Source organism: Chlorella variabilis (genome assembly GCF_000147415.1).
Source record: "Chlorella variabilis unplaced genomic scaffold CHLNCscaffold_12, whole genome shotgun sequence".
NCBI classification, from domain to species: domain Eukaryota; kingdom Viridiplantae; phylum Chlorophyta; class Trebouxiophyceae; order Chlorellales; family Chlorellaceae; genus Chlorella; species Chlorella variabilis.
Genome location: NW_005435076.1, coordinates 423,763 through 448,531, shown reverse-complemented (window position 1 = coordinate 448,531; position 24,769 = coordinate 423,763). Strand labels below are relative to the sequence as shown.

Genomic DNA, 24,769 nt, shown 5'->3' with positions numbered 1-24,769 from the left:
AACGCGATCAGTGCAGCAAGCTGGCCGGCGCACTACTGCATCTGCTGCTGGAGGCGCTGCATCAGGCTCATGGCGTTCGCCCGCTCCATTTCGAAGAAGTGCACCAGGCGGCGGCGGTCCGCTTCATCAGCCACCCCCCGCAGCACCACCGCACGCTCCGCCTCGCGCGCCAGCTCGGCCTGCAGGATCTGCTGCAGCTTCTCCCGTGCCACGGGCGGCGCCAGCGGCGGGGCCTGCTGCGCCGGTCGCCCCTGCTCCTCAACCCCATCAACCGTGCAGCGCGCCTGCACCGATGCGGCAGCACACGGCGAGGGGCAGGACGGTGGGAGGGCAGCGCTGGAGGCAGACTGTCATGCACATCAATGAATGAAGCTAGGCGGGCACCCCACACCTGGGCATCTGCAGGGTGTGCAACAGAGGCGCGGCTGCTGAGCTGCTGGCTGTCTGAGCCGCTGCCCGCCTCGTCATGCCTGTCGCCGCCAGCCTCTGCGGGTGGCTGCACCGCATGCACCGCAGGAATGCGCGGCGAGCCAATGCTGTCGACTGCCGCGCTGCTGCTGAGTGTTGAGCAGCCCCTTGCCGATGCCTCTGCCACCTGCTCAGCCACGGCATCCCTGCTGCCCCGCTGCGGGGCTGCCCCGCCTGTGCCCACACCAGCCGTGCGCCCTCTTGACGACGGGCGGGCGCCCTGCCGGGTGCTGCCGCGGCTGCTGGGAGGCCGTGTGGCCGGGCTCTGCAGCAGCTCGCCCAGCTGGCGCTGCAGGCCGTCCAGCTCCTGCACCGGCGCACACCCACCCCGCTCCATGTGCCGCAGCGCCTCCCTGCAGGGCAGCCCGCGGGGTGGCGCCATCGGTTGTAGGCTGGGTGGGGGCGCTGACGGTACACGGGCAACCATGGGATGCTTCAGCCCTGCAGCCATGCAAGTCGCCTGGCGTGTGGCAGCGGCACCTCCGGCTCACTTGAGCGCATCCTCCTGCTGCCGTATGTCGCGCCGCATGTCCTCCAGCGCCCGCATCATGGCCGCCCGCTCCCCCTCCATTGCCGACACCCGCCGCTGCTTGGCATCCAGCCTGCGGCTCAGCTCGTCCCTGGCCGCCTCCTGCCGCTGCGCCGCCAGCTCCATGCGGTGCCTGCGACACCGGGGGGCATCAGGCAGCACACGACAGCTTGGCACGCATTGCAGGCGGGCATTACCATGTGGGCGGCAGCCCGGCCTCCAAGCAAGCTCGCTGTGCGCCCCCTCCACCCCCACAAACCAGCGCACTTGGCGTGCAGGGCGGCCAGTCGGCGCTCCCGCTGCTTCAGCGCCCGCAGCTCCGCCAGCTCCTCATTCCGCTGCCGCAGCTCCGCCTCCTTCTGCTGCTGGCGCTGCAGGTAGAAAGCGGCACGCTCCGCCGCCTCCTGCTCCGCACGGGACTGCGCCAGCCGCCGAGCCGCCTCCCGCCGCTCATGCTTGACCCGCGCCAGCACAGCCACCTCCTGCCGCTCCGCCGCCACCGCCGCGCCGCGCGCGGCACCCTGCTCCAGCCGTGCAGCAGCCTGGCGCCGCGCCTGCTCATCCCGCGCCTGCGCTGCGGCCAGCTTCTCCTGGCGCCGCATCTGCGGGGGCGGTGGTGTGTGAGTAGGTGTGACCAGCAAGAACCGGCACAGCAAACAGTGAGACTTCCACCTGTATCTCGCCAAGCGCACACTGTGCCACCACAACCAGCCCGCCGCACCTCTGTCCTGTACTTCTTCTTGTTGTTGGCAGCCGCCTGCTGCTCCTCCAACGCCCGCTGCTTGGCGGCACGCGCCGCCGCCGCTGCCTGCCGCTGCTCCAGCTCTCGCTGCTTGGCGGCGCGCGCCGCCGCCGCAGCCTGCAGCTGCTGCACCCGCTTCACATGGCGGTGAAGATTGGAGGCCAGCTTCTCTGCATAGGCAGCGCTGCCGGGGCGAGAAGGCGGCTGCGCAGGCAGCGGCGCCTCTGGCAGTGCCAGCTGCGCTGCCTCTGACGGCGCCACCTCCATGTGTGTAGTGTTCAGGTAGCGAGCGTTCCTGTCGCAGGTTCCGGAGCGCACGAAGGTGAACGCACAATCGTAAGTTGTAGGCCCCACTTGGTCGACGGCGGTGGCAGGGTGGTTGGACGTCAGCTGGGCGGCGGGGCTCGTGCAGGCGTCCGAGGCTCTGCTGGGAGCAATAAAGCGTCGCCTGCCGCTGTCTTGGAGGTCTGGTGGCAGCTGTGGAATTGCATTTGCACATCTCCCTGCTGTGCCTGGCCTGAGCTGGCACGGCAGCCCACATCCAGGCGTGGGCTTGAACGCCTCGTTTCCCTGTCTCTGCACGCACCCGTCGTATTGCACCCTCAGGGCCGAGCAAGGGCTCCCCGATCGGAAGTTCTCCGTGCCATTTGAACAGCCGCTGCCTCCCCGCCTGAGTAGGGGGCTTGCAGGGCTCGTGAGCCGCTGCATCCCATTGGTGGATACGATTGGACGCCGCCTCCTGCGCCATGGTGAAAGCCAAGACCTTGCAAGTGGTGTGGCACTCGAAAGAGCCCGTGTACAGCGGTGCGTGGCCACCCCCTGGCATGGATGGTGTTTAGGGAGGCCGCCGGCTGGTGCCGAGGCTAGCGCTGGGGTTGTTGGGCGGCGCGGAGGCGGCGATTGCACTGGCAGCGGCAGTGGCTGCAACTACTGCTGCTGAGCTGAGGACAAGCACTGCCCTCCCTCTTTTGTTTTCCCTGCTGCAGTGGACTTCCACCCCAATGGACAGCTGGTCACCGGCGGCGCCGACAAGGAGGTCAAGGTCTGGGAGGTGAGCAGGCTGCCGCCGACAGCCGGGTGTTCGAGGTGGCTAGGTGCAGCTGGCGGCAGCTGAGGCGAGGCCAGCGGGCTGGCTGCAGCCCCGCGTCCCTGCATTGGCACCGCCGCCACCCGCCGCCACTGCCCCGTCCAGGTCGAGCGAGGCGACGACGGCTACGCGTGTGTGCGCCACGTGTCCAGCCTGACGGCGCACCTCAGCACCGTCAACTGTGTGCGCTTCTCGCCCACGGGTGCGCGCCCCTGGGGGTGCGGCAAGGCGGAGAGAGGTGCCGGGGCGCGACACCACCCCCGCTGACACCCCCCACTTCAACGCTGGCCTCCCCCGCACCCGCAGGCGCCCACCTGGCCAGCAGCGGCGACGGCGGCGAGGTGCTGGTGTGGGAGCCGGCAGGCGCGTGCGGCGGGGCGACGCCGCGCCGCGGCAACCTGGAGGGCGACGAGGGCGAGGCCAGCTGGCGGCGGTCGGCGGCGCTCAAGGGCCACCTGGCTCAGTCGGACGTCATGGACCTCAGCTGGGCGCCCGACGCCTCCGCCCTCGCCTCTGGTGCCATTGACAGCGAGGTCATCCTCTTCTCCTGGGCCGGCAAGCGGCGCGGCGAGCTGGCGGCGCGCTTCAAGAACCACAAGCACTTTGTGCAGGGGCTGGCCTGGGACCCCGCCCAGCAGTTCCTGGCCACGCAGAGCGCGGACCGAACCTGCAGGCAAGCAGCGGCGGCCCCGCCCCCCCCACACATGGCCCGACAATAAAGCTGGGGACGCCGCAGCCCTGGGGGTCTTGCCTGATCCCTCTGGTGGCTTAAAGCTTGTAGCGGCTTGTAGCAGCGTTGCACTGCACTGCTCTGCCTGCCCTGCCTGCTCCCCCTGACGCCCCTGCCGCCGCCTGGCCTGCCCGCTGGCGCAGGGTGTATGCGCTGAAGCCGCCGGCGGGCGGCAGGAAGAACAAGGTCAGCCAGTACCTGCTGCCCGCGGGGGAGACGGCTCGGGACCTGTACTGCGCACACACGCTCAGCAGGCGCGCCATGGCCGGCAGCGACTGCGCCGACGGCGGCGGCGGCGGCGGCGGCAAGCCCGCCACCCACCCGCTGTTTGCCGACGAGCGGGTGCCCACCTTCTTCCGCCGCCCCGCCTGGTCGCCAGACGGTGGGTGACCGGGTGCAGCACCCTGCTCGTCGTCGCCAGCTGCTCGCCATCCACCCGTGCCCTAGTACTAGGGCAGCTGGGTGGGCGCGCCGCCAGGCACCTTTCCACCCCGCTCCTGCCTGCCGCGCCGCACCCCATGCCCTGGCGCTGCGCAGGCTCCCTGCTGGTGCTGCCCGCCGGCATCTACAAGTCTGCGGCTGAGGGGCGGGAGCTGCACACCGCCTATGTGTTTGCCCGCGGCAAGTGGGGCACCCCGGTGATGCACCTGCCGGGACACACCAAGGTGGGGTGGGGCTAGGCCTGGTGGTCCGCAGGCAGCCCGCCTGCCGCGCCCGGCAGGGGAACCTGCGCATGGCAGATGCCTGCCCGCGCCTGGTCAGCGCGCACTGCCTACCGCTCCTCCCACCTGGCCCCCCACCCCCGTCTTGCCTGCTGTGTGCTGCGCCTGCAGCCCATTGCGGCCGTGCGCTTCTGCCCCGTGCTGTTTGAGCGTGGCGAGGCCGCGCCTGGCCAGCAGGCAGCCGCAGCGGGCGAGGACGCATGGGCAGCTGGTGCCGCTGGCCCGCCGCAGCACGCCGCCCTCCCCTTTGACCTGCCTTACAAGATGGTGTTTGCGGTGAGGAGGAGGGAGGGGCCTGATGCCGCTGCCGCGCTTGCTGTGCGTGCTGCCTGCCCTGGAGGTCTTGCCGCGGCCAGCTGAGCGCGGCGCTCGCAGCCCACGTGCTGTGCCACCCGCGCTGACGCCCCCTCTTCCCTGCCCCGCTGGCCGCTGCTCCACACAACCACCACCCACCCAACAACCACATGGAACCACACACACGCATGCAGGTGGCCACCCTGGACAGCGTGGTGGTGTACGACACGCTGTGCACGCTGCCGCTGGCGGTGCTGGGCCACCTGCACTACGACTCCATCACAGACCTGGCCTGGTCCAGCGACGGGCAGTACCTGGCGGTATCCTCCAGGGACTGCTACTGCAGGTGGGTGCCAGCTGGCCCGCACCCTGCTCACCTGCCCGCGTTCTTCTTGCAGGCTTTCGTGGGAGGGCTCAGCAGCACTGCCTACAGCAGCAGCAGATGCGCAGCAGCAGCAGCAGTGCGATGCCGCTGCCTGCACCTGTATGCGTGCTGACCTGTCCTGTGTGTGCCCCACATGTGCCCGCGGCCTGCCTGCCCGGTGCAGCATCGCGGCCTTTGAAGAGGGCGAGCTGGGCACACCTCTGGCAGCCGACAAGCTGGCGCCACACATTGCCAAGCGTGTGGCGGCGGCGCAGCGGCGGGCAGAGCCGCTGAAGCCGGCGGCGGCGGCGACACCCGCGGCCGGCCGCGCCGCGGCCCAGCCGGCGGCAGCGCAAGCACCCGAGGCTGCCAGGCTGGCGCTGACCCCGGTGGCGCAGCCGGCCCCACCAGCTGCCACTCCCGCCACCGTGGCAGCTGCGCAGTCGGTGCCCACAGCAGGGGCTGCCCCGGCCCAGAGGCACCCCCAGGCGGCGGCAGCAGAGCCAGCGTCTGCCCGCAAGCGCATCCAGCCCGAGCCCCTGGCAGCCGCCGCTCCCGCGGCAGCGGCGGCCGGCGCCGCTGGTGCCACGCCGGCGGCAGGGCAGCAGCCTGCTGCCAAGAAGCCCAAGCGCATTGTGCCGGAGGCTGTGGGCCCCGCGCCTGCGGTGGTGGGAGACTCGCAGCAAGTGAGCCGGGAGCAGCCATGCAGAGGGCTGCGCTCGCCGAGTTGTCTCAAGGTGTCTCCTTTGAATGACAGTGCCGGGGCGTGTGTGCCGCCGCCAAGCCTCCTCCCTGCTGCCTGTCACTGCTGATAACTGCTGGGCCGCTGCTGCAGGGCGGCGCCGAGCCCAACAGCTACCGCGAGCCGCCGGGTGCGCGCCGCATCGTGCCAGAGGCTGTGGGGGCAGGCGCCAGCACCGCGCCTGCTGCGCCTGCGCCTGTGGCCGGCGCTGGGGCCCCCAAGCCGCCCAGGCGCATCACGGCGGAGCCTGTGGGCCCCGCCCCCGCCCCCTCCTCTGCCGCCAAGAGCAGCCTGCCTGCAGAGTCGGCGGTGAGCGGCAAGGCGGGCGCCAAGCGCATCACCCCCACGCCCCTGCGAGCCACCCCCGCCCAGCAGGCGGTCAGCCAGCAGTTTGGCGCCGCTGCCAGCCAGCACCCCGTGCTGCCAGCGCCCTCAGAGCAGAGCAGGGACGGGCACCCGGCCTCGGGGCGCCGCATCACGCCGGTGCCGGTGGGGGCGGCGCGGGCGCTGCCGCCGGGCGAGGAGCGCACCGCCACGGCGCCGGCGCCCAGCGGAATCGCGGCGCTGGCTGCTGCCATGGGCGCTGCGGCGGCCAAGACGCGCAAGTGATTGTGCCTTGAGTTGGTTGCCTCAACAACTGTAATGCAGTAACAGCTGCTACACTGTGGCGGTGGCCACGCTGCGCCATGCTGAGCCCTGAGGTGGTGCGCCCGGCACATGGACAGAGCTACAGGACATTGCGCCCGTTCTGTGCCAACTTTCAACAACTTCCCCTGCCCTGGCAGCCATGCAGGCGCGCGTTTTTGCCGCCTGCACTCTGGGGCGGCCGGCTGTTGCGTGCAGAGGGCCTGGCCGTCGGCTCAGATCGTTGCGATCGCGGCTTGTCTCGCCACATGCGCTACCGGAGCAGCTCGGCCAGCTGGCCAGGGACTGGTTGGCCCAGGATGGCGACCCGGCAACGCGGCGGCAGATAGAGCAGCTGGTGGAGGCTGGCGATGCCGTAACGCTGGAGGACATGCTTGGGCAGCGCCTTGAATTCGGTGACTTCGTGCATCTTCAGCCTGGTTGATAGAGCTAGGCAGAGAGCAATGGTTACCGCCGTTGCCGCCCGCCTCCCTCCTGTTGCCTCTCAACGTCCCGTCACCGATACAACTGCCTCAATTTACCTTCCAATTTCGTGCATTGCGATTCTGCCTGCAGGCACCGCGGGGCTCCGAGGGTTGATGGGGCCGGGATACAACAGGCAGGGAACCAACCGCTGGCTAGTTGTCAATGCCGAAGCCAAGTCGAGAAGTTCCTGTACCTTCCCAAACTTCCCATGCGCCGCAGGATGAATGCCGTCACCATTCAGCAGACGACACAAGGTTTGCTGCGGTACCTGCGGGAGCAGGAGCCGCAGCGGCTGCAGGCGAGCGGCATCGTCATCGGCTTTGACGGGCGCCACCACAGCCGCGAGTTTGCCACGATTGCGGCGGCATGCGCTGTGGCGGCGGGGGTGCCCGTCTGGCTGTTCAGCGAGCTGGTGCCCACGCCCTTTGTGCCCGCCGCCGTGCAGCAGCTGGTGAGCGGTAGAGCCCTAGCTTTCCAGAGCCATGCTGAGCGGCGACGCAGGAAAGCTTCTCCAATCAAGGACTTGAGTTGTGTCTTGCAGGGCTGTGCCGGCGGGGTCATGGTGACGGCCAGCCACAATCCCAAGCAATACAATGGATACAAAGTTTATTGGACGAACACTTGCCAAATCATCCCGCCCCACGACGCCGGCATTGCGGCGGCAATAGAGCGGGAGCTGGGGCTGTGGGAGCTGCCCCCGCTGGAGAGCATCAGCTATGGGCATCCCCTGGTGCGGGATCCGCTGCAGCAGGTGGCTGATGAGTACTACAGCCAGCTGAGGCGGCACCTATGGTACCGCGGTGCCGAGGCCAATGCGTCGGCGCCCGCGGTAGCCTACACCGCGCTGCACGGCGTGGGCACGCCCTGGCTGCTGCGAGCGTTCCGGGAGTTTGGGCTGCCGGCCCCCATCCTGGTGCAGCAGCAGTGCCAGCCTGACCCGGACTTCAGCACAGGCGCGGAGCGCGCCTGCTAGCCAGCGGCGTGTGCAGCACCAATGCTTTAAACCAATGCCGCCACGCTGTGACGCGCCGTGCGCCTTGCTGCCCTGCAGTGTCCTTTCCCAACCCCGAGGAGGGCGAGGGTGCTTGGCTGCTGACGTTCCAGGCAGCAGAGGCGGCAGGCGCCCAGCTGGCGTTTGCCAACGACCCCGATGCCGACCGGTTTGCGGTGGCCGAGCGGGGCCAGCAGACAGGTGGGCTGGCCCAGGTGGACTTGTAGCCACTGGCAAACTGGTGCCCAGCCAGATGTTGACATCCACTGCCCTGCCGGATCGCTTGCTTGCCTTGCAGGTCAGTGGCGGGCATTCACGGGGAATGAGATAGGCGCGATGCTGGCCGAGTGGGTTCTGCGCAACTACCGGCAGCGGTATGGGCGGCAGCCGGGGGAGCGGCTGGCTGTGCTGTCCAGCACCGTCAGCAGCCGCATGCTGGAGGCCATTGCGCGGAAGGAGGGCATCCATTGGGCGGAGACGCTGACAGGCAAGCTGCATGTTGGCGGTGCATGGGCTGGCATCCATGCACCCCGATGTGGGAAGCCTCCTGGGCCTGCACTGTGCCTTGTGCTCATGGCGCTGGCACGGTTCTGCTGCAGGTTTCAAGTGGCTGGGCAATGAGGCGCTCAAGCTGGAGGCCCAGGGGTGCGCCTGCTGCCTGCCGCCTGCCAGCACACCCAGCCACGGGGTGGCAAGCACATGTGTGTGCTGCGCATCCCACCATCCACGCAGCATGGCTCTCTGCACACCTGCCTGCAGGATGACTGTTCTGTTTGCGTTCGAGGAGGCAATCGGCTTCATGATGGGCCAGGTCGAGCACGACAAGGACGGCATTTCGGCGGCAGCGGTGTGCGCTGAGCTGGCGGCTGACGTCTACGCCCAGGGCCAGACCCTGTCCCAGCACTGGCACCAGCTGCAGCGGCGGTACGGCACCTATGAGTACCGCTCCGGCTACTTCATTGCCAGCCCCGCCAGCAAGAGTGCAGCTGTGTTTGAGCGGCTGCGCGCCCAGGTCCCCGCCACCATTGCCGGCTGCGCGGTGCGGGCGGTGCGGGATCTGGGCACAGGAGTAGACACCGAGCAGCCTGGTGAGTGAGCAGGCTGTGTGTGGGATGGGCTGATGCATGGGTTGTGTGTCACGGAGGAGGGAGCGGCAGCAATGAAGTGCCTGCCATCTCCTCTCCTCTGCGCCGTAGATGGGCGGGCGGTGCTGCCGTGGCAGCCGGGAGACATGATGATCACGTACAGCCTGGACCATGCGCGCATCACAGTGCGCGCCAGCGGAACAGAGCCTAAGTGTAAGTGGTATTCAGAGGCTTACGGACAGGAGGGGGCGCGCTCGCTGGCGGATCGGCTGGAGGCGGCGGTGGCAGCCGAGCTGGTGCAGCCTGAGGCGCACGGCCTCACCCGCCCTACGCTGACAGCCGCATGATTGGACTGTGAACTCAAATCTCAGTCGGTGATGCCGATGGGAGCCTTGTGAGAATGCGGCACAGCTGGGAGTGCGGTAGGGCGCTGGCGCCGCCCATCTGGCGGCGACAGGCCAAGCACAATTGTCAGCTTTGCCAAGTGCGCCATTGTGTTGATCTAAGACAAACATGACGTTGTTGTACGTGGAGCGCACAAGCATGCACGCATGACACAATGGGGAAGCGCAAGCCCGTCTCCCTCCTCAACAGGGAGCGGGCGCAGCGGCACGAGCAGCAGCGACCCAGCAAGAAGCAGAAGAAGGCAGCGCCGCAGAATGGAAACGCGCAGGCGCACCAACAGCAGGGCAACAGGGCAGGCGGCAGCAGCGGCGGGCAGCAGGAGCGCGGCCCCCGCAAGCAGCAGCAGCAGCTACAGGGGCTGCGCCCCACCTCTGCCGTGCACTCCCAGGCGGCCTTTGCCGTGAGGCGGCTGCTGGAGGCGGATGCCAGCAAGCGGGGCGGCGCCACGCTCAAGTCTCTGACGCTGGCCCCACACATCACCGCCAAAAAAGTGCGGCCGTGACACAGCGGCCCGCTGCTGGCTAGCTGCCTACCACCCTGCTCGGTAGCCCCTTGTCCGTCGGCATTCTTGCCTGAATTTTCCAACCCATCCTCCACACCCACTCCACCCCTCTCTTGGGTGCAGGCCACATATGCGGTCACAGTCGAGGCGCTCAAGCACCTGCCCATCCTGCAGCAGCTGCTGGAGCGCACGCAGCTGGTGGAGCAGGGGCAGGGGCTCACACACGCGGTGGCCTGTGTGCTGGCCTACGAAGTGCTGTTTGGGGAGGGGCTAAGGCCCACCGGGCCTGCTGAGCGCGCAGTGCTGAAGCGCAAGGTGGGACCAGTGTGTGTGTGTGTGGTGATGGGCTGTGGTGGGACCGGGCTTCTATGGATCCTGGACTCTTTTCCTGCATGCCTGCGTGTGCCTCCCCCACCATCCCCGCGTGTGTGTGTGCACCGCTTCTGGCTGCAGGCTGACCTGGCGGACGCGCTGCAGCAGCTGCTGGATGCGGCGGGGGTGCAGTCGGCGGCGGAGCTGCTGCCGCACCCCGGGCCCCACACGCCCCACCCGCGCACCGCCCGCGTCAACACTATCAAGATGAGCGTCCAGGAGGCGCTGGACTGGCTGCGGGCACCTCCGCCGGAGCACCGCAAGTGGGCGGCAGTGGTGAGTTGGGCACGCCTGTGCCTCCCTTCCTCCCCCCCTCACCTGCCCAGCCTGTCCCTCGCTTGCCCCACTCCAGCCCGGCACCCTGCACCCGCATTGCTCTGCCCTGTCACCAACCACCAGCCACCACCACCCTCTCTCCCCACCACAGGGCCGGCTGGCCGAGGTGGATGGGCTGCTGCCAGACCTGCTGCGCTTTCCTCCCGCCACCGACCTGCACGACCACCCGCTGGTGGCCAGCGGCGCTCTGGTGCTGCAGAGCAAGGCCTCCTGCATGCCCGCCCACGCGCTGGCGCCGCAGCCGGGGTGGGCGTTGGTGGACGCGTGCGCGGCGCCGGGCAACAAGACCACGCACCTGGCGGCGCTGATGGCCAACCGCGGCAGCATCGTGGCGTTTGAGGTGTGGGCCGGCCCTGCTGGCGGCAGCATCGTGGCGTGCAACCCGCCGCGCAGCCCAGCACGTGGATCCCGCCACCCGCTCCCCTCCCTCAGTTTTTCTCTTGTGCTGCCGCTGCCGCCACTGCCACCTGGCGCCGCCGCAGAAGGACCCAAAGCGGCTGGAGCGGCTGCGGGCGATCGTTGCCGCCACGGGGGGCACCATCATCTCCCCTCAGCTGGCCGACTTCCTGGCGGTGGACCCCGAGGCGCCGCAGTACCGCCATGTACAGGCGGTACTGCTGGATCCCTCCTGCAGCGGCAGCGGCACCGCCTTCTCCCGCATGGACTACCTGCTGCCCTCCTCGGCAGACCGCCTCAAAGGTGGGCGTGCTGGCTGGCTGCCGTCGCCTGCTTGCCAGCAGCAGGCTGGCAGCCCCTCCGCTGACTTGCGGCAAGAGGCTGGCCAGGCAGCCCAGCAGCTGAGCATGCAGTGTGGGCCCCGTGCCTCACCGCCCCTGCAGGCCAGGCCGCCGTCGAGTACAGCGACAAGCGGGTGGAGGCGCTGGCTCAGTTCCAGGCCGCCTGCATCCTGCACGCGCTGCGCTTCCCTGCGCTGCACCGCCTGGTCTACTCCACTTGCAGGTGCGGCGCGGTAGAGGTGGTGGGTGCCTAGGAGAATGTGTATCCAGGCAGCAGGGGAGCAGGAGGCTCGGCGCAGGCGCTGGCTGCTGCTTATGAAAAAGCTGTGTGCTGCCTGCAGCCCGCCTCCGCGCCAACGGCGTTTCTCATCCCTCTCAACACCTCCCCATCCGTGCCTGCGCACCCTCGCCCCTTGCAGCGTGCACGCGCGGGAGAACGAAGGCGTGGTGGCGGCGGTGCTGGAAGAGGCGGCGCAGCGCGGGTTCCGGCTGGAGGCGCCCTTCCCGGGCTGGCCCCGCCGCGGCGTAGAGGGGCTGGTGGCGGGCGCGGAGCGCCTGGTGCGGGTAGATGCTGACGAAGACGGCACAGACGGATTCTTTGTGGCTGTCTTTGCCAAGAAGGAGGGGGAGGCGGTGGAGGAGGAGGAGCAGCAGCAGCAGCAACAGCAAGGCGGCAGCAAGAGGACCCAGCAGCGGCGGAAGCGGTGACCAGCTGTGACGTGAGGCTTGAGGGGCTGAGCGCCTGCAACTGTGTAAGGGACCAGTGCATTTACACGATGCAAGGCATGTCAAGTACAGGCCAGCAACTTCATGCAGCTTGCTGCTTTGCTTCTGCTGCCCACTCGCTGCGCTGCTTGAACAGCTCCAGCCGCTTCTCGTGCCTCCGCTGCTGCGCTGCCTTTTCGTTCGCCTTGCGCTGCTGCGCATTCCACTGCACACACGGAGGTGCCAGCAGGACATCAGTGATGGGCGACAGAGATCTTGGCGGCGGCGGCAGCAGCAGCAGCAGCCATTAGTGTAAGAAAACTCTTTGCTGGGCCTCTTGCCTTGATCTGGAGCTGCTTCTGCCACTTCAGCTTGAACCGGTTGCGGCCAGAATTCTTGGGCCTCAGCAGCCGCTTCAATGCCTGGTGCTTGGTGAGTTCCTTGTCAGATTTTGTGGGTACGGGGTGGCTGGACGAGCTGAAAGGGGCCCAACCCAAGGGCCCGCGAAGCCGCGGCGACATGCAGGGCGCCGCTCCGCCGCCTGCCGCCGTCGCTGCCAACGGGCTGCCGCGGCTGGACGCCAGTGCCGCTCCTAAGCTGCTGCTCATCGCTGCTGAGGAGCCCCAGGTCGTGAATGCTGCTGCCCAAGGCTCCGCCACAGCCCGACCAGCGGCATGGGGCTGCAGAGTGGCAAGCCCGCCGCTGCTGCAAACCCTTTGAGCTGCGGACCTCAGGGTAAAGAGGCCATCCACCAGGCTGCGCCGAAAGCGCTGCATCGTCGCGTCGTGGTGCGGGCTGTGGCGCTGTGTGCAACTTGCAGTCAGCAATAGCAATAAGAAGGCGATGCCGATCGGTGAGCAAGCAGACCCATGCGATGCCTAGCTACCCCCACAGCGCGCGAAAGCGGCGGCGGCACCGCGGTGCACCTGTTCATTGCCGGCCCCTTCTTCCTTTCAGCTCGCGCCCGCAGCATTGATTAGATCAGACAAATACACCACCCAGCATCATGCTGCGTGGCGCCCAAGGAATGCAATAAATGTTACAGCACAGGCGATGAACCAGAGAGAACACAAAGCAAGCATGCAGCGGCAGAGCAGGGGAGGTGCCGGCTGTGTGGGTCAAGAGTCAAGGTCACATGCCACGGTCAGTCAGTGTGTTGGCTGCGTAGGTCACAGCAGCGGGATGTCGCCGTCCAGGAAGCGCTGCCTGAAGTCGGAGCCCTTGGCCAGCACAAAGAAGGCCGGGATGCCAGGGATGATGTGGTCCTCCCTCGCCAGAGCATCACGCAGGGTCCACCCCTCGCTCACGCGCACCCAGCCCGCAGCGTTGGGCCCATACCGCTGTGGCCCCTCCTCTGACACCTCTGGCCACCCGCCAAAGTACACCTGCATAGTCAAGATAAGGGCAGCCGCCAGGTTCAGCAAACATGCAGCTGCACCGGCAGCATTGTTGAGACGCCCGAAGTGGGCTGCACAGCGTGCAGCTGCCCTGCCCACCAGCCAGCAGCCTACACCCTCCACGCATGCACACCCACACACACCTCTGCCAGCTGCTGCTTTGTAAGCGGCGTGGCGGCGTGGGAGAGGTAGTAGACCTCGATCGCATCCCGGCTATACTCCCCCCGCGCATCCCACTCCAGCGGCGGCGCCTCGGGCCCAAACATCAAGTCCAGGTGGTCCCTGCAAGCCATGCCCGGGCAGCAAAGGCGGCATGGCGCACCGGGCAGCGTCAAGGATCAGGGCAATCTTCGCGGCACCAACCCAAGCACGTCAACCTGGTTCAGGCGGGCCACACGCCCATGCAACGTGTGTGGGCATGCAGCAGACCGTGCGCACCTAAACGTGTCCTCCTCGCACACATCGTCCACCACATCGTGCTGCATGGCGGCCTCGGGGTAGAAGAAGAGCGCTGGCCAGTGCACCAGCCCATCCTCATCCACAGAGGGCCGGCGGTCACCTGCAGTGTGAGGCAAGACAGGGCAGAAGCTCGAGAACTGGCCATTGGTCGAGGATGCTATCCCTATCGCACCAACAGCCGCACACAGGCACGTTGGCGCTCTCACCGATGGTGAACTGCGGCCTGCCGACCCGCCACCCTCGCGCCAGCACCGTCGATGCGAGCTGCCGCGCCGGCGAGCGTATGCGTGCTTGCCGCTGCTGCTCCGCATCGTCCCGCTGCACCTGGGCATCCTTCTCTACTGCCGCCCTCTGGCTGATGTCTTTCAGCTCCCGATTGTCAGGCTCCAGGCGCAGCCCCTGCTCACACAGCTCTATGCAGCGGTCGTACTTGCGCAACCCCAGCGCCCCCTTGGCAGCACGGTAGAAAGCCTGCAGGCCCAGACAGGGTGGGTGAGAGCAGCAGGCATGCAGAGGCAGGAGAGCCTAGGAGGCCACCACGCAGGCTGATCCCTGCTCCCTGGCACACAGCCTTTGCCCTGCTGCACATATTCTAAACCATCGAACCCGCCCACCTTGATGTTCTTGTCGTTGTGGCGCAGCGCCGCCAGCCCGTCCTGGTATGCGTTGCGCAGGTTGCCCAGCAGCAGGTTGACGTGGGCGCGGTTGCTGCACAGGATTGAGTTGAGGGCGGCGTCGCTGCACTGCACCTCCAGCCCCTTGCCATACTGCTCGATGGCCTGCCGCAGGTAAAACTTCTTCTTGTGCCGCAGCCCCGCCTTGAGCGCGTCGTTGCCCAGGTTCTGCGGGCGAGGGCACGAAGGCGTGGTAATGAAGGGGCCAGGCAGGAAATGCCGAAGTGCACCGCTCACGGTACCAGTGCCGCACTGGTCGATGCCCGATTGCGCCCTGCCTCTGCAAGCCAAGATTGCCAAGACAAACTTTGCATCGACCCTTCCCAGCCCCTCCCCAGCCCACCTTGAAGCCCTCCGCCGACTCCTCAGGAGTTGTGTCTGCCATAATGGCCTTGAGGGCGGCGGCGTCAGGGTGGTCGCCCATGTCCTCGGGCAACTCATCCCTGCGGCAGCAGTAGGGTTGCGTTCGTCCCCATACCCTTCCCTTGGTGCTGCAGCGCGCGCTGTAGCAGCAACAGAGGCGAAACAGGAGAGCGAGGCAACATGGCAATGGCAAGAAGGTCGTGCATGCGGCACCCGGTCATCACCACTTGCCAGAAGAGCGCAGGTATGTCCTCATTCCTCAGGCCGGGAGGGGGCTGCTTGAGTTGCGGCGGCGGCGGCTCGTCCTCGTCGCTGTCAGTGAACACCATTGCGCCTGTTGCTGGGATCGAGATGTTGACAATTATGAACGACGTCTACAGACTCAGATGGATCGATCTTGCCTGTACCGAATTCTGCTGTGGCGCCCTGCCACCTGGCTGCCCACGAGTTTGATGTCGGAGCGCATTCCCCGCGCATTCAGGAATCCACGCTCGGCATTTGAGAGCACATCCTGAGCGCTGGGCGTTGCGGAGCTCTTTGAACGATGGGCGGCGCTCCTCCGCTTGAACTGCTGCTGCAGCTCAAGCCCAAGCAAAAGCGAGCCATCGCGGTGCGTGGGAGCTTATGGTCGCCTATCGGTGCATTTCACGGCAACAACCAAACAATCGCCCTGTTCCAAGGGCTCACAGCTGCTGCCGGGTGACCTGCGATCCGGCGGCGCTTAGGGTCCGCAGCCCTGCGAGTGCTGAGTGCCAACGGCCAGGTCAGTGCGCCGCCGCCGCCGCTTGCAGATTCTCGTGCTGGCGGGTGGTGCGGCGTCGTTGCGCCAGCTGCAGGCGCAGCTCAGGGCCGCACGCAAGGAGCAGCAGGGCATCTGCGAGGGGCTGTCGGCGCACAGCAAGCGGCCGCCGGCACCCAAGGTCGCGGTGGACGCTGTGTTTGCACGCCGCCTGCTCTCCATCCTCAAGATGTGAGCCTGGCGTGCTGGCTGTGGGTCGGCCTCCTTGGACTGCATTGTGGGCTTGGGGGCTGCTCAGCCAGCATGCGAGATGCTTGGGCCCTCTCCCTGCTCGGCGCCACCGCACTCTGCCCTCGCCTGTGCAGCTGTGTGCCATCCCCATTCTGCTTCGAGGCGGGGCTGGTGTATGGGCAGGGCTTGCTGCTGCTGCTGCGCTCCCTCCTCACCGAGTACATCAGCCGGCTGGAGGGCATGGGGGGCAGGTGGATCATCCAGCAGAACACGCAGCGTGAGTGTGGGTGGGTGGATGGCTGTATGGGAAGCGCAGTGGGTGCAGCCGTATGGTGAGCAGCAGGGAGGCAGATGTTGCCGCACGCTGCCATGGCTGCACACAGCAGCTCCGCACCGCTGCCCCTGCAGGTCTGACCCGCGTGCTGGCCACATTCGTGGGGGTGAGCGGAGGTGGAGCGGCGGGCTCCGACCCATTGGCAGTTTGTGGCAGTTGGGTGGCCGGCGCAGATGGGTGGCCGGCCTTGGCCAAGCTCACTTGCGCGGTACCCTCGCTGCCTGACCCTGGCTTCAGGTGTCGGTGCCTGCGGCCCTGGTGAACAGTGGGCTCAAGTACATGCAGAAGAGGATCAAACTGTCCTTCCAGCGCCGCCTGGTGAGCGTGTGCAGCAGCCCTGCCCTGCATCCACGCGGCAGCGGGCTCGCCGCTGCCAGACCAGCTATGCTCTGATGCCACCTCGGCTGGATGCCTGTCCCATTGCAGACGCACGTCCTGCACGAGCACTACACGAATCACCGCGCCTACTACGCGGCAAGCACGCTGGGAGGTGCGCCACTTGGCTGCCCGCAGCGTGCAGCCGCCGCCCCCGAGCCGCCCGCTGCCCTTGTTGCCACGCAAGCAGCAGCTCTGAGCACCCGCGTGTCCACCTGTGCCTCCCTGCCAGGTCTGACACATGCTGACCAGCGCATTACCGAGGATGTGGAGAAGTTTGCCCACACGGTGTCGGAGCTGTACAGTTACACCTTCAAGCCGTGAGTGATGCGCGGGCAGTGGGTGGGTGTGGGGGAGTTCACAGGCTGCATCACCGCCTGTTCAGCACCCTGCTGGTGTGCCGCGGTCTTGGCCAGGCTCCTGCATCCGTGGGTTCCGCACCCCTGGCCACCCACCATCGACCTCCATCGGCTGATCCCCTTCCACGCCCCACCACCCCGCCGCCGCGACCCCCTGCAGGCTGCTGGATGTGGTGCTGTTCACGCGGGCGCTGTCCCGCGTGATGGGCTACCAGCGGCAGGCCGCCCTGTACGGCTACTACCTGGTCATCAGCCAGGTGCTGCGCGCCACCAGCCCCCCGCTGGCGCTGATGACGGCCCAGGAGACGGCGCTGGGCGGCGCCTTCAGGGCGGCGCACCAGCGGCTGGTGGCCAATGCGGAGGAGGTGGCGGTGAGTTGGCGCGGGCGGTGCACGTGCCTGCAGCGGCTGATCCCGCTGGCCCTGCCCCCACTCGACCCGCCTGCCTGGCTGGCTGCCCACCCCCACCCCGCCTCCCCGATGCTGCAGTTCAACGACCCTCCGGCCGGCATGAGCGAGCAGATGATCCTGAACCAGCACCTGTACCGCCTGCTGCACCACTCCAGGCTCTCCGCCTTCCAGCAGTTTGTGCAGCAGAGCCTGGACGGCTTCTTCGTCAAGGCAAGGCCAGAGCCAGATCCCTCCCAGCCCGCTGCTTGATGCTGTTGCTCACGCGTCCATGATTCCGACCTGTGCTCCTCCCCTGCCTGCTTGCCTGGCCCGCAGTACGGCGCCACAGCCATTGCCCTCATCATCTATGCCGCCCCGCTGTACTTCAGCAGCGCTGTGCGGTACCGCGACGTCAGCCAGGGCGAGAAGACGCAGGTGGGCGGGCGGCGCTTGTCGCCTGGGCTGGCCCATGTTCGGTGGCTGGCCTGCCACACGCATTTTAGGGCTGTGCTGTGCTTGTGGGGGCCCTTGCGGGGCTTCATGGAGCCATCTCAGGTGGCCACCCCACCCGCCACACTCCAGGCTGGCAGCCGCCACACCCGCTCGTCTCGCCTCGCCCCAGCCGCCCAGCTAGGCCGCCCCACCCCCGGCACCCCACCTCCCCGCCTCCCCCGCAGGACTACATCTCCGCCATGCGCCTGCTGGGCAGCACGTCGCGCGCCATCGGCGACCTGGTGCTGGTGTACAAGCGTGTGACGGGGCTGGCGGGGCACACGTCGCGCGTCAGCGAGCTGCTGGAGCGCATCCGGGGGCTGGCCAGCGCCGACGAGGACAGCACCGTCACGCGCCTCTACCTGCGGTGGGCCGGGAGGGAGTGGGAGCCACGGCTGCGGCTGCGCCTGGCTGGCGGCAAGGTTGCTTGGCAGGCTGGCTGGCTGCGAGGTTGCTTGGCAGGCTGGCAGGCGCTGCGTGGGGACTGAGCAAACTGCCGTCGCGCGCCGCCCTGCCTGCTGCAGCAACATCAGCTCCAGCGGCGCGCTGCTGGCGGCCAGCTCCTCTGCGGGCGTGCTGGAGCCGCTGCCGGAGCCTCAGCGGCTGGAGGGCGACACGGTCAAGTTCAGGCGCGTGTACCTGTCCTCGCCAGACGGCAACCTGCTGGTGCGGGAGCTGTCGTTTGAGGTGGTGCCCGGGCGCAGGTGAGCCGACCGGGGGTGGCCTGGGTGGGCGGTGTGCAGTCGTGCAGAGAGTGTAACGAGTGGAGCAGCCAAGGCAGGCCGGTGCTGAGAGGCGCCGTAAGTCACGGTCCTGCCTGCCGTGCGCCATCTCGACACCCTCCCTCCCCGTCTGCCTGCCACTCGCCACCTGCAGCGTGCTGATCATGGGACCCAACGGGTGCGGCAAGAGCAGCCTGTTCCGGGTGGCGGCGGGCCTGTGGCCGCTGCAGGCAGGGGAGGTGACGCTGCCGCCCAAGGGAGAGCTCTTCTACCTGAGGTGAGCGCGGCGGGGGCGGTGGTGCCGGGCGCCTGCCAGCCCACCACGCCTGGCCCATTGCCCACGCCTGCCACCGCCACCACCTGCCGCTCGCTGCACTTCGTGGCAGGCCCTGACCCGCCCCTGCCCCTGCGCCGCTTGCCCGCCCCGCAGCCAGCGGCCGTACCTTGTGTCTGGCACGCTGCGGGACCAGCTGCTGTACCCGGAGCCGCCGCAGGCGGTGTGGGACACGGCGTCTGGCAGGAGCAGGGCGCGGGTGGAGCCGTGGATGAAGTCGCTGCAGCTGGGGGAGGAGGAGCTGGAGGAGCGGCTGTGGTGCGCCCGCCCGCCTGCCCGCCCTGCGCTGCCCGCCCCGCGTCTGGCACGCTGGTGCTGCCCGGCGCTGGGCAGCTCTATTGATGGGTGAAGAGCAAACTGGAATGGCGCTGACCCTGACGAGCTGGTGTGTGTGTGGCTGTGCAGCGAGTGCCTGGAGGCGGTGGAGCTGGACTACTTGCTGATCAGGGGGAGGGGGTGGAACCAAGTGCAGCCCTGGAACGAGACGCTGAGCGGCGGCGAGAAGCAGGTGCGGGGGCTGCCACTGTGCCCGAGGTGCTCGGCAGCAGTTCCACCGTCCCGCATGCACAGGCAGGCTGCAGGGTGGGGCTGACCCCTGGTGTTCCTGTCCTGCAGCGGCTGGCCATGGCGCGCCTGCTCTTCCACCGCCCGCGCTATGCCATCCTGGATGAGTGCACCAGCGCAGTGAGCGCAGATGGCGAGCAGAAGCTGTACAGGTGTGGGTGCGGTGGGGGTGGTGGGTGGGGGTGAGTGGTGTGTGAGAGGGGGCAAGATGCTGAAAAGAGGCGGGGGTGCGTTGGCTGCTGCGGCTGCTGCACCATCTCAACCATGACCCCATGTGGTGCCCCTGCCGCTGCTGCAGCGAATGCGTGCGCGCCGGCATCACGATGCTGTCGATTGGCCACCGCCCTGCGCTGCGGGAGCACCACTCGGTCATCGTGGAGTTTGACGGCAGCGGCAACTTTGAGCAGCGCACTCTGCGCAGCAGCGACAAGGAGGGCCTGCTGGCGGCGGGGCAGCAGTAGCCCCAGCCCACTTTCGACCTTGCACAAGCCCCCAGCTCGTTATTTGATGACATTTTTCCTGTGGTTGGCTCCTCACAGTTGATCGCTTTCCGACCACTGACCTCTCTCAGCGCTACCTGTACTGCTCACCTTTCCTTGCTGTACTTATGTTCCGTTGGTCCATGATGCATAGACTGATGCATAGAGCACAGAGATACAAGCGCCAACTGGCAAGCTAATTTTACACAGCCAGGCACATGAGCAAAAACAAGGCAGCAGGAGACAATCACTTGCCAATCTTGAGCCATTTAGGGACTCCCTTGGCCCCGGTGCCACCTGCCCTGGCCGGCGTGGCAGCCGCCCCGCTCGCTGCCGCCAGCCCGCTTCTGGATGCGGCTCCCGCCGCCGCCTGCTGCTGGGCAGGCTTGTTGGCGTGCATGACTGCGGCACGCTCCGGCGGCTGCTCCACCAGCGCCAGCACCTCGGGCTTGATGAGCTGGCCGCCAGCTGGCACCTTGCTGACATCAATGCCCACGTGCACCTTGGCTGCGGGCACCATCTTTGCAGCATACAGGCTCGCCGACAGATCCTTGAGCACGGTCCTGGGCGGGGTGGTGAAGAGGTAGGCCGCAGCCGCAGCCTCCTCGGTCATCGCCGCCCGCGCCAGCGCCAGCACCGACCGCAGCGGCGCGGTGGCGGGCAGCGCGGTCTGCAGGCAGTGCTGGCCGTCCGGCAGCAGTAGTCGGATGGGCACAGCGCCGTGGCTCTCGGCGCGCCGCCGCTCCTCCTTCTCCCGCATCTGCACACCGGTGGGTGGGACGGGGCACGGGACATGCGGGCTGCCGAGGGGCTGGCAGGCTGCCACATGCTGGGCAGCACAGGGCCCTGCGGTTGCATGCATGCAGCTCAAGGCAGGTGAGCAGCGGGTGCCCACCGCCGCCGTCATCAGGTGGCCGCCCTCCTGCTTGGCACGCTGCGACACCTGGCTGGCCATCACTCGCCGCAAGTCCATCTGCGGGTCGATGAGGCGTGCCAAGCACATGCATGGACTGGAGCGGCACCACAGTCGGGGCGCCGGGCAGGCCAGTCGGGGCTGAAATGGCAGCAATGCATGCGCCGGGGAGCCGTGCACATAGGGCTGCGTGCCGTGTCCCCCGCAGGCGGCACCTGCTGCCTGCCCCCCCCCACACACCACCACCCACCACCCACACACACACTCCACTCACCTCTGTGAACTCGAAGAAGGCGTCATCCACGTCCTGAGGCCCAGCTCCTGCCGCGCTGCTCTCCGCCTGCTGCTCGGCGGCGCGAGTGAACACCCACACCCGCTGGCCAAACACTTCAACTGAAGGGTGCAAGGCGGCGGCGGCGGCGGCGGCGCTGCTGCTGCTGGGCTCTTCCATCGCTGCTGGCGCTGCTGCGGCTGGGGCTGCCGCTGGAGGCGCCTGGCTTGCCGCCGCTGCTGATGCCGAGGGCGCAATGGGTTGGGCTGCTGCTGCCGCAGGTGGCTGCTGTGCGGCAGGAGCCACTGCAGCCACGGGCTGTGGCGCCTCCTGCACCCCCAGCACTTGCTCGCGCCCTGCACAGGCACCGTGCATTGATGGTGAGAGGTGTGGAATGCGGGCACGGGCGAGGCGGTGGGGGCACGAGCATGCCGCTGCCGCCGCCGCTCGCGATGCCAGCAAGCGCGGCCTCCCACGGGCTCACACAACGTATGGCTGCAGCCCCGCAACCCTCACCCGTGTGCAGCTCCAGCTTGTCGCGTCCGATGTTGGCAAAGCGCACGGGCGTGGACAGGTCGAGCGCCTTGCCCTTGAGCACCAGGCGGCACTCCTCGGGGCGCACATCTGGCAGCTTGAGCTGGCCGAGCACCTCGGCCACTACCGCCGACAGCGGCTGCATGGGCGCGGCCTTGACGCTGAAGCGCTTCCCTGCGAGCAGAAGGGCGGGGGCCGGGTTGGGGTGGCCGCTGAAGCGGCGGCTGGAGCGGCGGGTTCCGGTGGGCGGCGGCGGCGGTGGCGGCACAAAGGGTTCCGGTGCGGCGGCGCGTGGTGAGATGCCCGGGACCTCTTTGGGGCGGCATTAAGGACACAGTGGGGGCAGGTGATCAGCCGCCCGGGCATCGATCGGTAACTCACTGTGCGCCTCAACGGTGATGGCCGACATGGCTGCTTCCCCTCTGGAAAATCGGGCCTAGAGAGCGCAATGATGAGGACGCTGCAGCGCAGCACGTGCTGTGCTTCGTGTGCTGCGCACCATTTGGTGCCAGCGATCTCGGGGGGATCCCCTCAATCGTTGATGAATCGTGGCCAGAACCGAGAGAGTGTGTGAACCCCTCCCAGAATAACCCGGGTGCTCTCGGTTTGCCACGAGTTTCCCAAGCACCGAGCGCATGGCTGCACCCTGGCAACGATGATGCCGCCCGAATGCCGCCAACAGGCTCCTGCATGCCTAATAGAAGGCTTACTGGGTGATGAGCTCCTTGAGGCTGTCTTCGCCGCCCTCCAGGGGTGAGCCCGCCTCTCGTAGCGCGCCCACCAACTTGCCCTCACCCTTGTCGCTTCCCTCCTGCACTTGCCTGAATGTGCCGGTCACCACGGTTTGCGCTGCTGTGTGCAGTGAGAGGCAGCGGGTGGCCAACCCCGACGCCTGCTGCGCCACCTCTTCCACCGGCCCCGACGGTGTTTGCGACAGCGCCGCACTGACCCTGGTCAACCGCCGCTGGCGCCGCGTCTTCAACACGTCCACCCTGCTGCACGCCACCCTCAACCTCAACCTCCACCACCTGGAGGCGCAGCTGGGCAGCCAGTGCAGCCCCCCCGATGACCGCGCGCTGCTGCTGCGCCTGCTGACGCAGCGCGGACGTGCCACGCGCCGCCTGTGGCTACACAGCGAGGGCGTGCAGCTGCGCATGGCCTCGGTGCTGCAGCTCATGTCGCCCAAGCTGCAGGCAGTGTACCTGGGGCAGGGCGCGCCAGATGACTGCCTGGCGCACCTGCACCGCTTCCCCTCGCTGCGCTCGCTCGACCTGCCGGCGGCGGCCGCCTGTGGGGCGCACCTGCTGCTGCCCGCGTTCAGCGGGCTGGAGGAGCTGACGCTGAGGGAGGGCGCGCCGGAGCTGATGCTCAGGTGGGGGTTGTGGAGGGGTGCGTGGGCAGAGCGAGGGCTGGGACAGCTGCAGTTTGGGGTTGTGTGGCATGAGGTCAGGGCTGTGCGCGAGGGTTGTGTGGGGACTGGCACACCTGGGGAGCCCCATCGCCCTGCGACTCTGCTTCAGCAGCCCACGTTGCCTCCGCCCGCCTCCCTGCAGCACGCTGGCCGGCCTGCCTCGCCTGCGGCTGCTGTCGCTGACGGTGACTGCTGCGCTTCCGGGCGACAGCCACCGTCAGCTGGCGCAGCTGAGCGCACTGGAGGAGCTGCACCTCTACCTACAGCCCTCCCAGCCCACGCAGTTTGAGTTCCAGCCAGGTGCGCAGCGCGCGGCATTCGCTGACGAGCCGTTGCTTTGAGGTTGCCCTAAGCCGTGGTGACTGCACCTTGAGCACATGCTTTGCTGCTTCAACTTGCCGCCCGCCCCGCCTCCCGCTCCTGCAGGCGCCCTGGCGGAGCTCAGCCGCCTGCGCTCTGTGCTGATCATGGCGCCGGGCTCCCTCAGCGAGTGTCTGGCGCTGGGCCCCGGCCTGCCTCGCCTCACGGCGCTGGAGGAGCTCCAGGTGCGGCGGCGCCCCGCACCGCCTGTGTGTGCCGCCCCCGCTGCCCGACTATTCACAGCGAGTGCCTGCGGGCCGGCATCGCGAAAAGCCGTGGTGGCTGGTGCCTGCCTGTCTGGCCTGTGCTGACCGCGTTGCTGCCTGGCCTGGCGCGGTGTGCAGGTGGAGAGCCGAGTGGAGTCGCTGCCTCCCGACCTCTGGGCCTGCCAGCAGCTGACCCGCCTGGACCTGGACCTGCGAGGGTCGGCCACCCTGCCAGCCCCCGCCACCCCTGGCCCCGCCTGCCTCCCCGCCCTGGCCGAGCTGCGCCTGGCGCGGTGCAGGCTGCCCGGCGGCGTGCTGCCGCCCGCGGTGTGCCAGCTCAGCGGGCTGTGCCGTCTGGAGGTCGTCAAGTGCGGGCTGAGCGGCGGCTGCGCACAGCCAGCGCTGCCCGCCCAGTTCAGCCGGCTGAGCAGCCTGGTGAGTTGCTGCTGCCCGGGCGGCTGCCGTGCCTGCCAACCCAACGCCGCGCGTCGGCATCGCTGTGTGCTGTCCCCTGTTGCGTGCCCGCCGACAAGCCAGCTACGTTACCTCGCACCCCAGCCCTCACCCCCTCCAACCCCTGCACTTCACTCCTGCCCTGCAGGAGCACCTGAGCCTGGAGGCGAACATGCTGTGCACGCTGCCCCCCGCCGTGGCGGCGCTGCCCTCCCTGCGCCACCTCGACCTCTCCTGCAACGCCCTGGCCTGGCTGCCCGCGGGCGCCTACCTGCTGCGCCTGGAGACGCTCATCCTGTCTGCCAACCGCGTGGCCATGGTGCCGCCGGTGCTGGGCGCCGCCGCCGCCCTCGAGGTGCTGGACCTAAGCGGCAACCTGGGGCTGGAGCTGAGCCTGCACGACGTGCACGCCACCCTGGCCCGCATGCCCCGCCTCGCGCTCTTCTGCTGCGGCAAGCACGCCGCCTGCGGCCTGGGCATGCCCATGCCCATGCCCGCCGCCGACGCCGCCGACGGCCCCGAGTGGCGCACGCCCTCTGTGGCCGCGCTGGTGGCCCTGGGCCAGGCCCTGCCGCACCTCCAGGTGTGTGTGTGTGTGTGTGTGTGTGTGTGTGTGTGCGTGATGGGCAGGCCAGGCCGCGCTTAGCCCAAGGGATCAGTTGTTGTGGGTTTTGAGCTCGTGCGCTTGGCCCTGCCGTCTTCTCACCTGCGCCCTCCCCTTCCCTTGGCGCAGGTGGACTTTGAGAGGACCGCCAAGGAGTACGAGGGCATCTGATGGCGCAGCGCCAG

General features: G+C 68.2%; 8 protein-coding genes across 8 annotated transcripts; 5 read left to right on the top strand and 3 right to left on the bottom strand.

Annotated features, from left to right (window-relative positions):
- Positions 1-32: 32 nt before the first annotated feature.
- CHLNCDRAFT_134766 (hypothetical protein) lies at positions 33-2,006 on the bottom strand (the record flags this gene model as incomplete). Its single annotated transcript, XM_005846836.1, has 5 exons — positions 33-284; positions 392-821; positions 960-1,130; positions 1,265-1,599; positions 1,719-2,006. The coding sequence occupies 5 exons, from the start codon at positions 2,004-2,006 to the stop codon at positions 33-35; spliced, it is 1,476 nt and encodes a 491-aa protein (XP_005846898.1).
- A 479-nt stretch (positions 2,007-2,485) lies between these two features.
- On the top strand, positions 2,486-6,287 carry CHLNCDRAFT_134765 (hypothetical protein; the record flags this gene model as incomplete). The annotated part of the gene is made up of 10 exons (XM_005847017.1): positions 2,486-2,543; positions 2,726-2,790; positions 2,932-3,028; positions 3,133-3,463; positions 3,700-3,938; positions 4,094-4,221; positions 4,390-4,554; positions 4,767-4,918; positions 5,121-5,622; positions 5,772-6,287. 10 exons carry the CDS (start codon positions 2,486-2,488, stop codon positions 6,285-6,287), a joined length of 2,253 nt encoding a protein of 750 aa, XP_005847079.1.
- Positions 6,288-6,434: 147 nt separating this feature from the next.
- CHLNCDRAFT_35765 (hypothetical protein) lies at positions 6,435-9,401 on the top strand. Its single transcript, XM_005847016.1, has 9 exons — positions 6,435-6,718; positions 6,879-6,943; positions 7,030-7,239; positions 7,330-7,712; positions 7,778-7,980; positions 8,078-8,277; positions 8,387-8,424; positions 8,539-8,867; positions 8,976-9,401. The coding sequence occupies exons 1-9, from the start codon at positions 6,466-6,468 to the stop codon at positions 9,209-9,211; spliced, it is 1,917 nt and encodes a 638-aa protein (XP_005847078.1). The 5' UTR covers positions 6,435-6,465; the 3' UTR covers positions 9,212-9,401.
- Positions 9,402-9,423: 22 nt separating this feature from the next.
- On the top strand, positions 9,424-11,924 carry CHLNCDRAFT_24352 (hypothetical protein; the record flags this gene model as incomplete). Its single annotated transcript, XM_005847015.1, has 7 exons — positions 9,424-9,759; positions 9,895-10,086; positions 10,225-10,406; positions 10,681-10,819; positions 10,962-11,200; positions 11,341-11,439; positions 11,636-11,924. The coding sequence occupies 7 exons, from the start codon at positions 9,424-9,426 to the stop codon at positions 11,922-11,924; spliced, it is 1,476 nt and encodes a 491-aa protein (XP_005847077.1).
- A 1,166-nt stretch (positions 11,925-13,090) lies between these two features.
- Positions 13,091-15,143, bottom strand: CHLNCDRAFT_134762 (hypothetical protein; the record flags this gene model as incomplete). Its single annotated transcript, XM_005846835.1, has 7 exons — positions 13,091-13,306; positions 13,462-13,600; positions 13,757-13,877; positions 13,984-14,248; positions 14,392-14,619; positions 14,795-14,894; positions 14,995-15,143. 7 exons carry the CDS (start codon positions 15,141-15,143, stop codon positions 13,091-13,093), a joined length of 1,218 nt encoding a protein of 405 aa, XP_005846897.1.
- Positions 15,144-15,724: 581 nt separating this feature from the next.
- Positions 15,725-20,048, top strand: CHLNCDRAFT_35761 (hypothetical protein). The gene is made up of 15 exons (XM_005847014.1): positions 15,725-15,784; positions 15,919-16,061; positions 16,193-16,224; positions 16,356-16,436; positions 16,545-16,608; positions 16,726-16,813; positions 17,013-17,246; positions 17,367-17,466; positions 17,832-18,115; positions 18,294-18,437; positions 18,610-18,732; positions 18,886-19,047; positions 19,195-19,297; positions 19,405-19,505; positions 19,652-20,048. Exons 2-15 carry the CDS (start codon positions 16,025-16,027, stop codon positions 19,812-19,814), a joined length of 1,716 nt encoding a protein of 571 aa, XP_005847076.1. The 5' UTR covers positions 15,725-15,784; positions 15,919-16,024; the 3' UTR covers positions 19,815-20,048.
- A 31-nt stretch (positions 20,049-20,079) lies between these two features.
- CHLNCDRAFT_134760 (hypothetical protein) lies at positions 20,080-21,959 on the bottom strand (the record flags this gene model as incomplete). The annotated part of the gene is made up of 5 exons (XM_005846834.1): positions 20,080-20,592; positions 20,728-20,805; positions 21,020-21,372; positions 21,533-21,724; positions 21,932-21,959. 5 exons carry the CDS (start codon positions 21,957-21,959, stop codon positions 20,080-20,082), a joined length of 1,164 nt encoding a protein of 387 aa, XP_005846896.1.
- Positions 21,960-22,001: 42 nt separating this feature from the next.
- CHLNCDRAFT_134759 (hypothetical protein) lies at positions 22,002-24,755 on the top strand (the record flags this gene model as incomplete). Its single annotated transcript, XM_005847013.1, has 7 exons — positions 22,002-22,024; positions 22,413-22,922; positions 23,104-23,261; positions 23,388-23,506; positions 23,666-23,962; positions 24,129-24,563; positions 24,714-24,755. The coding sequence occupies 7 exons, from the start codon at positions 22,002-22,004 to the stop codon at positions 24,753-24,755; spliced, it is 1,584 nt and encodes a 527-aa protein (XP_005847075.1).
- Positions 24,756-24,769: the final 14 nt, after the last annotated feature.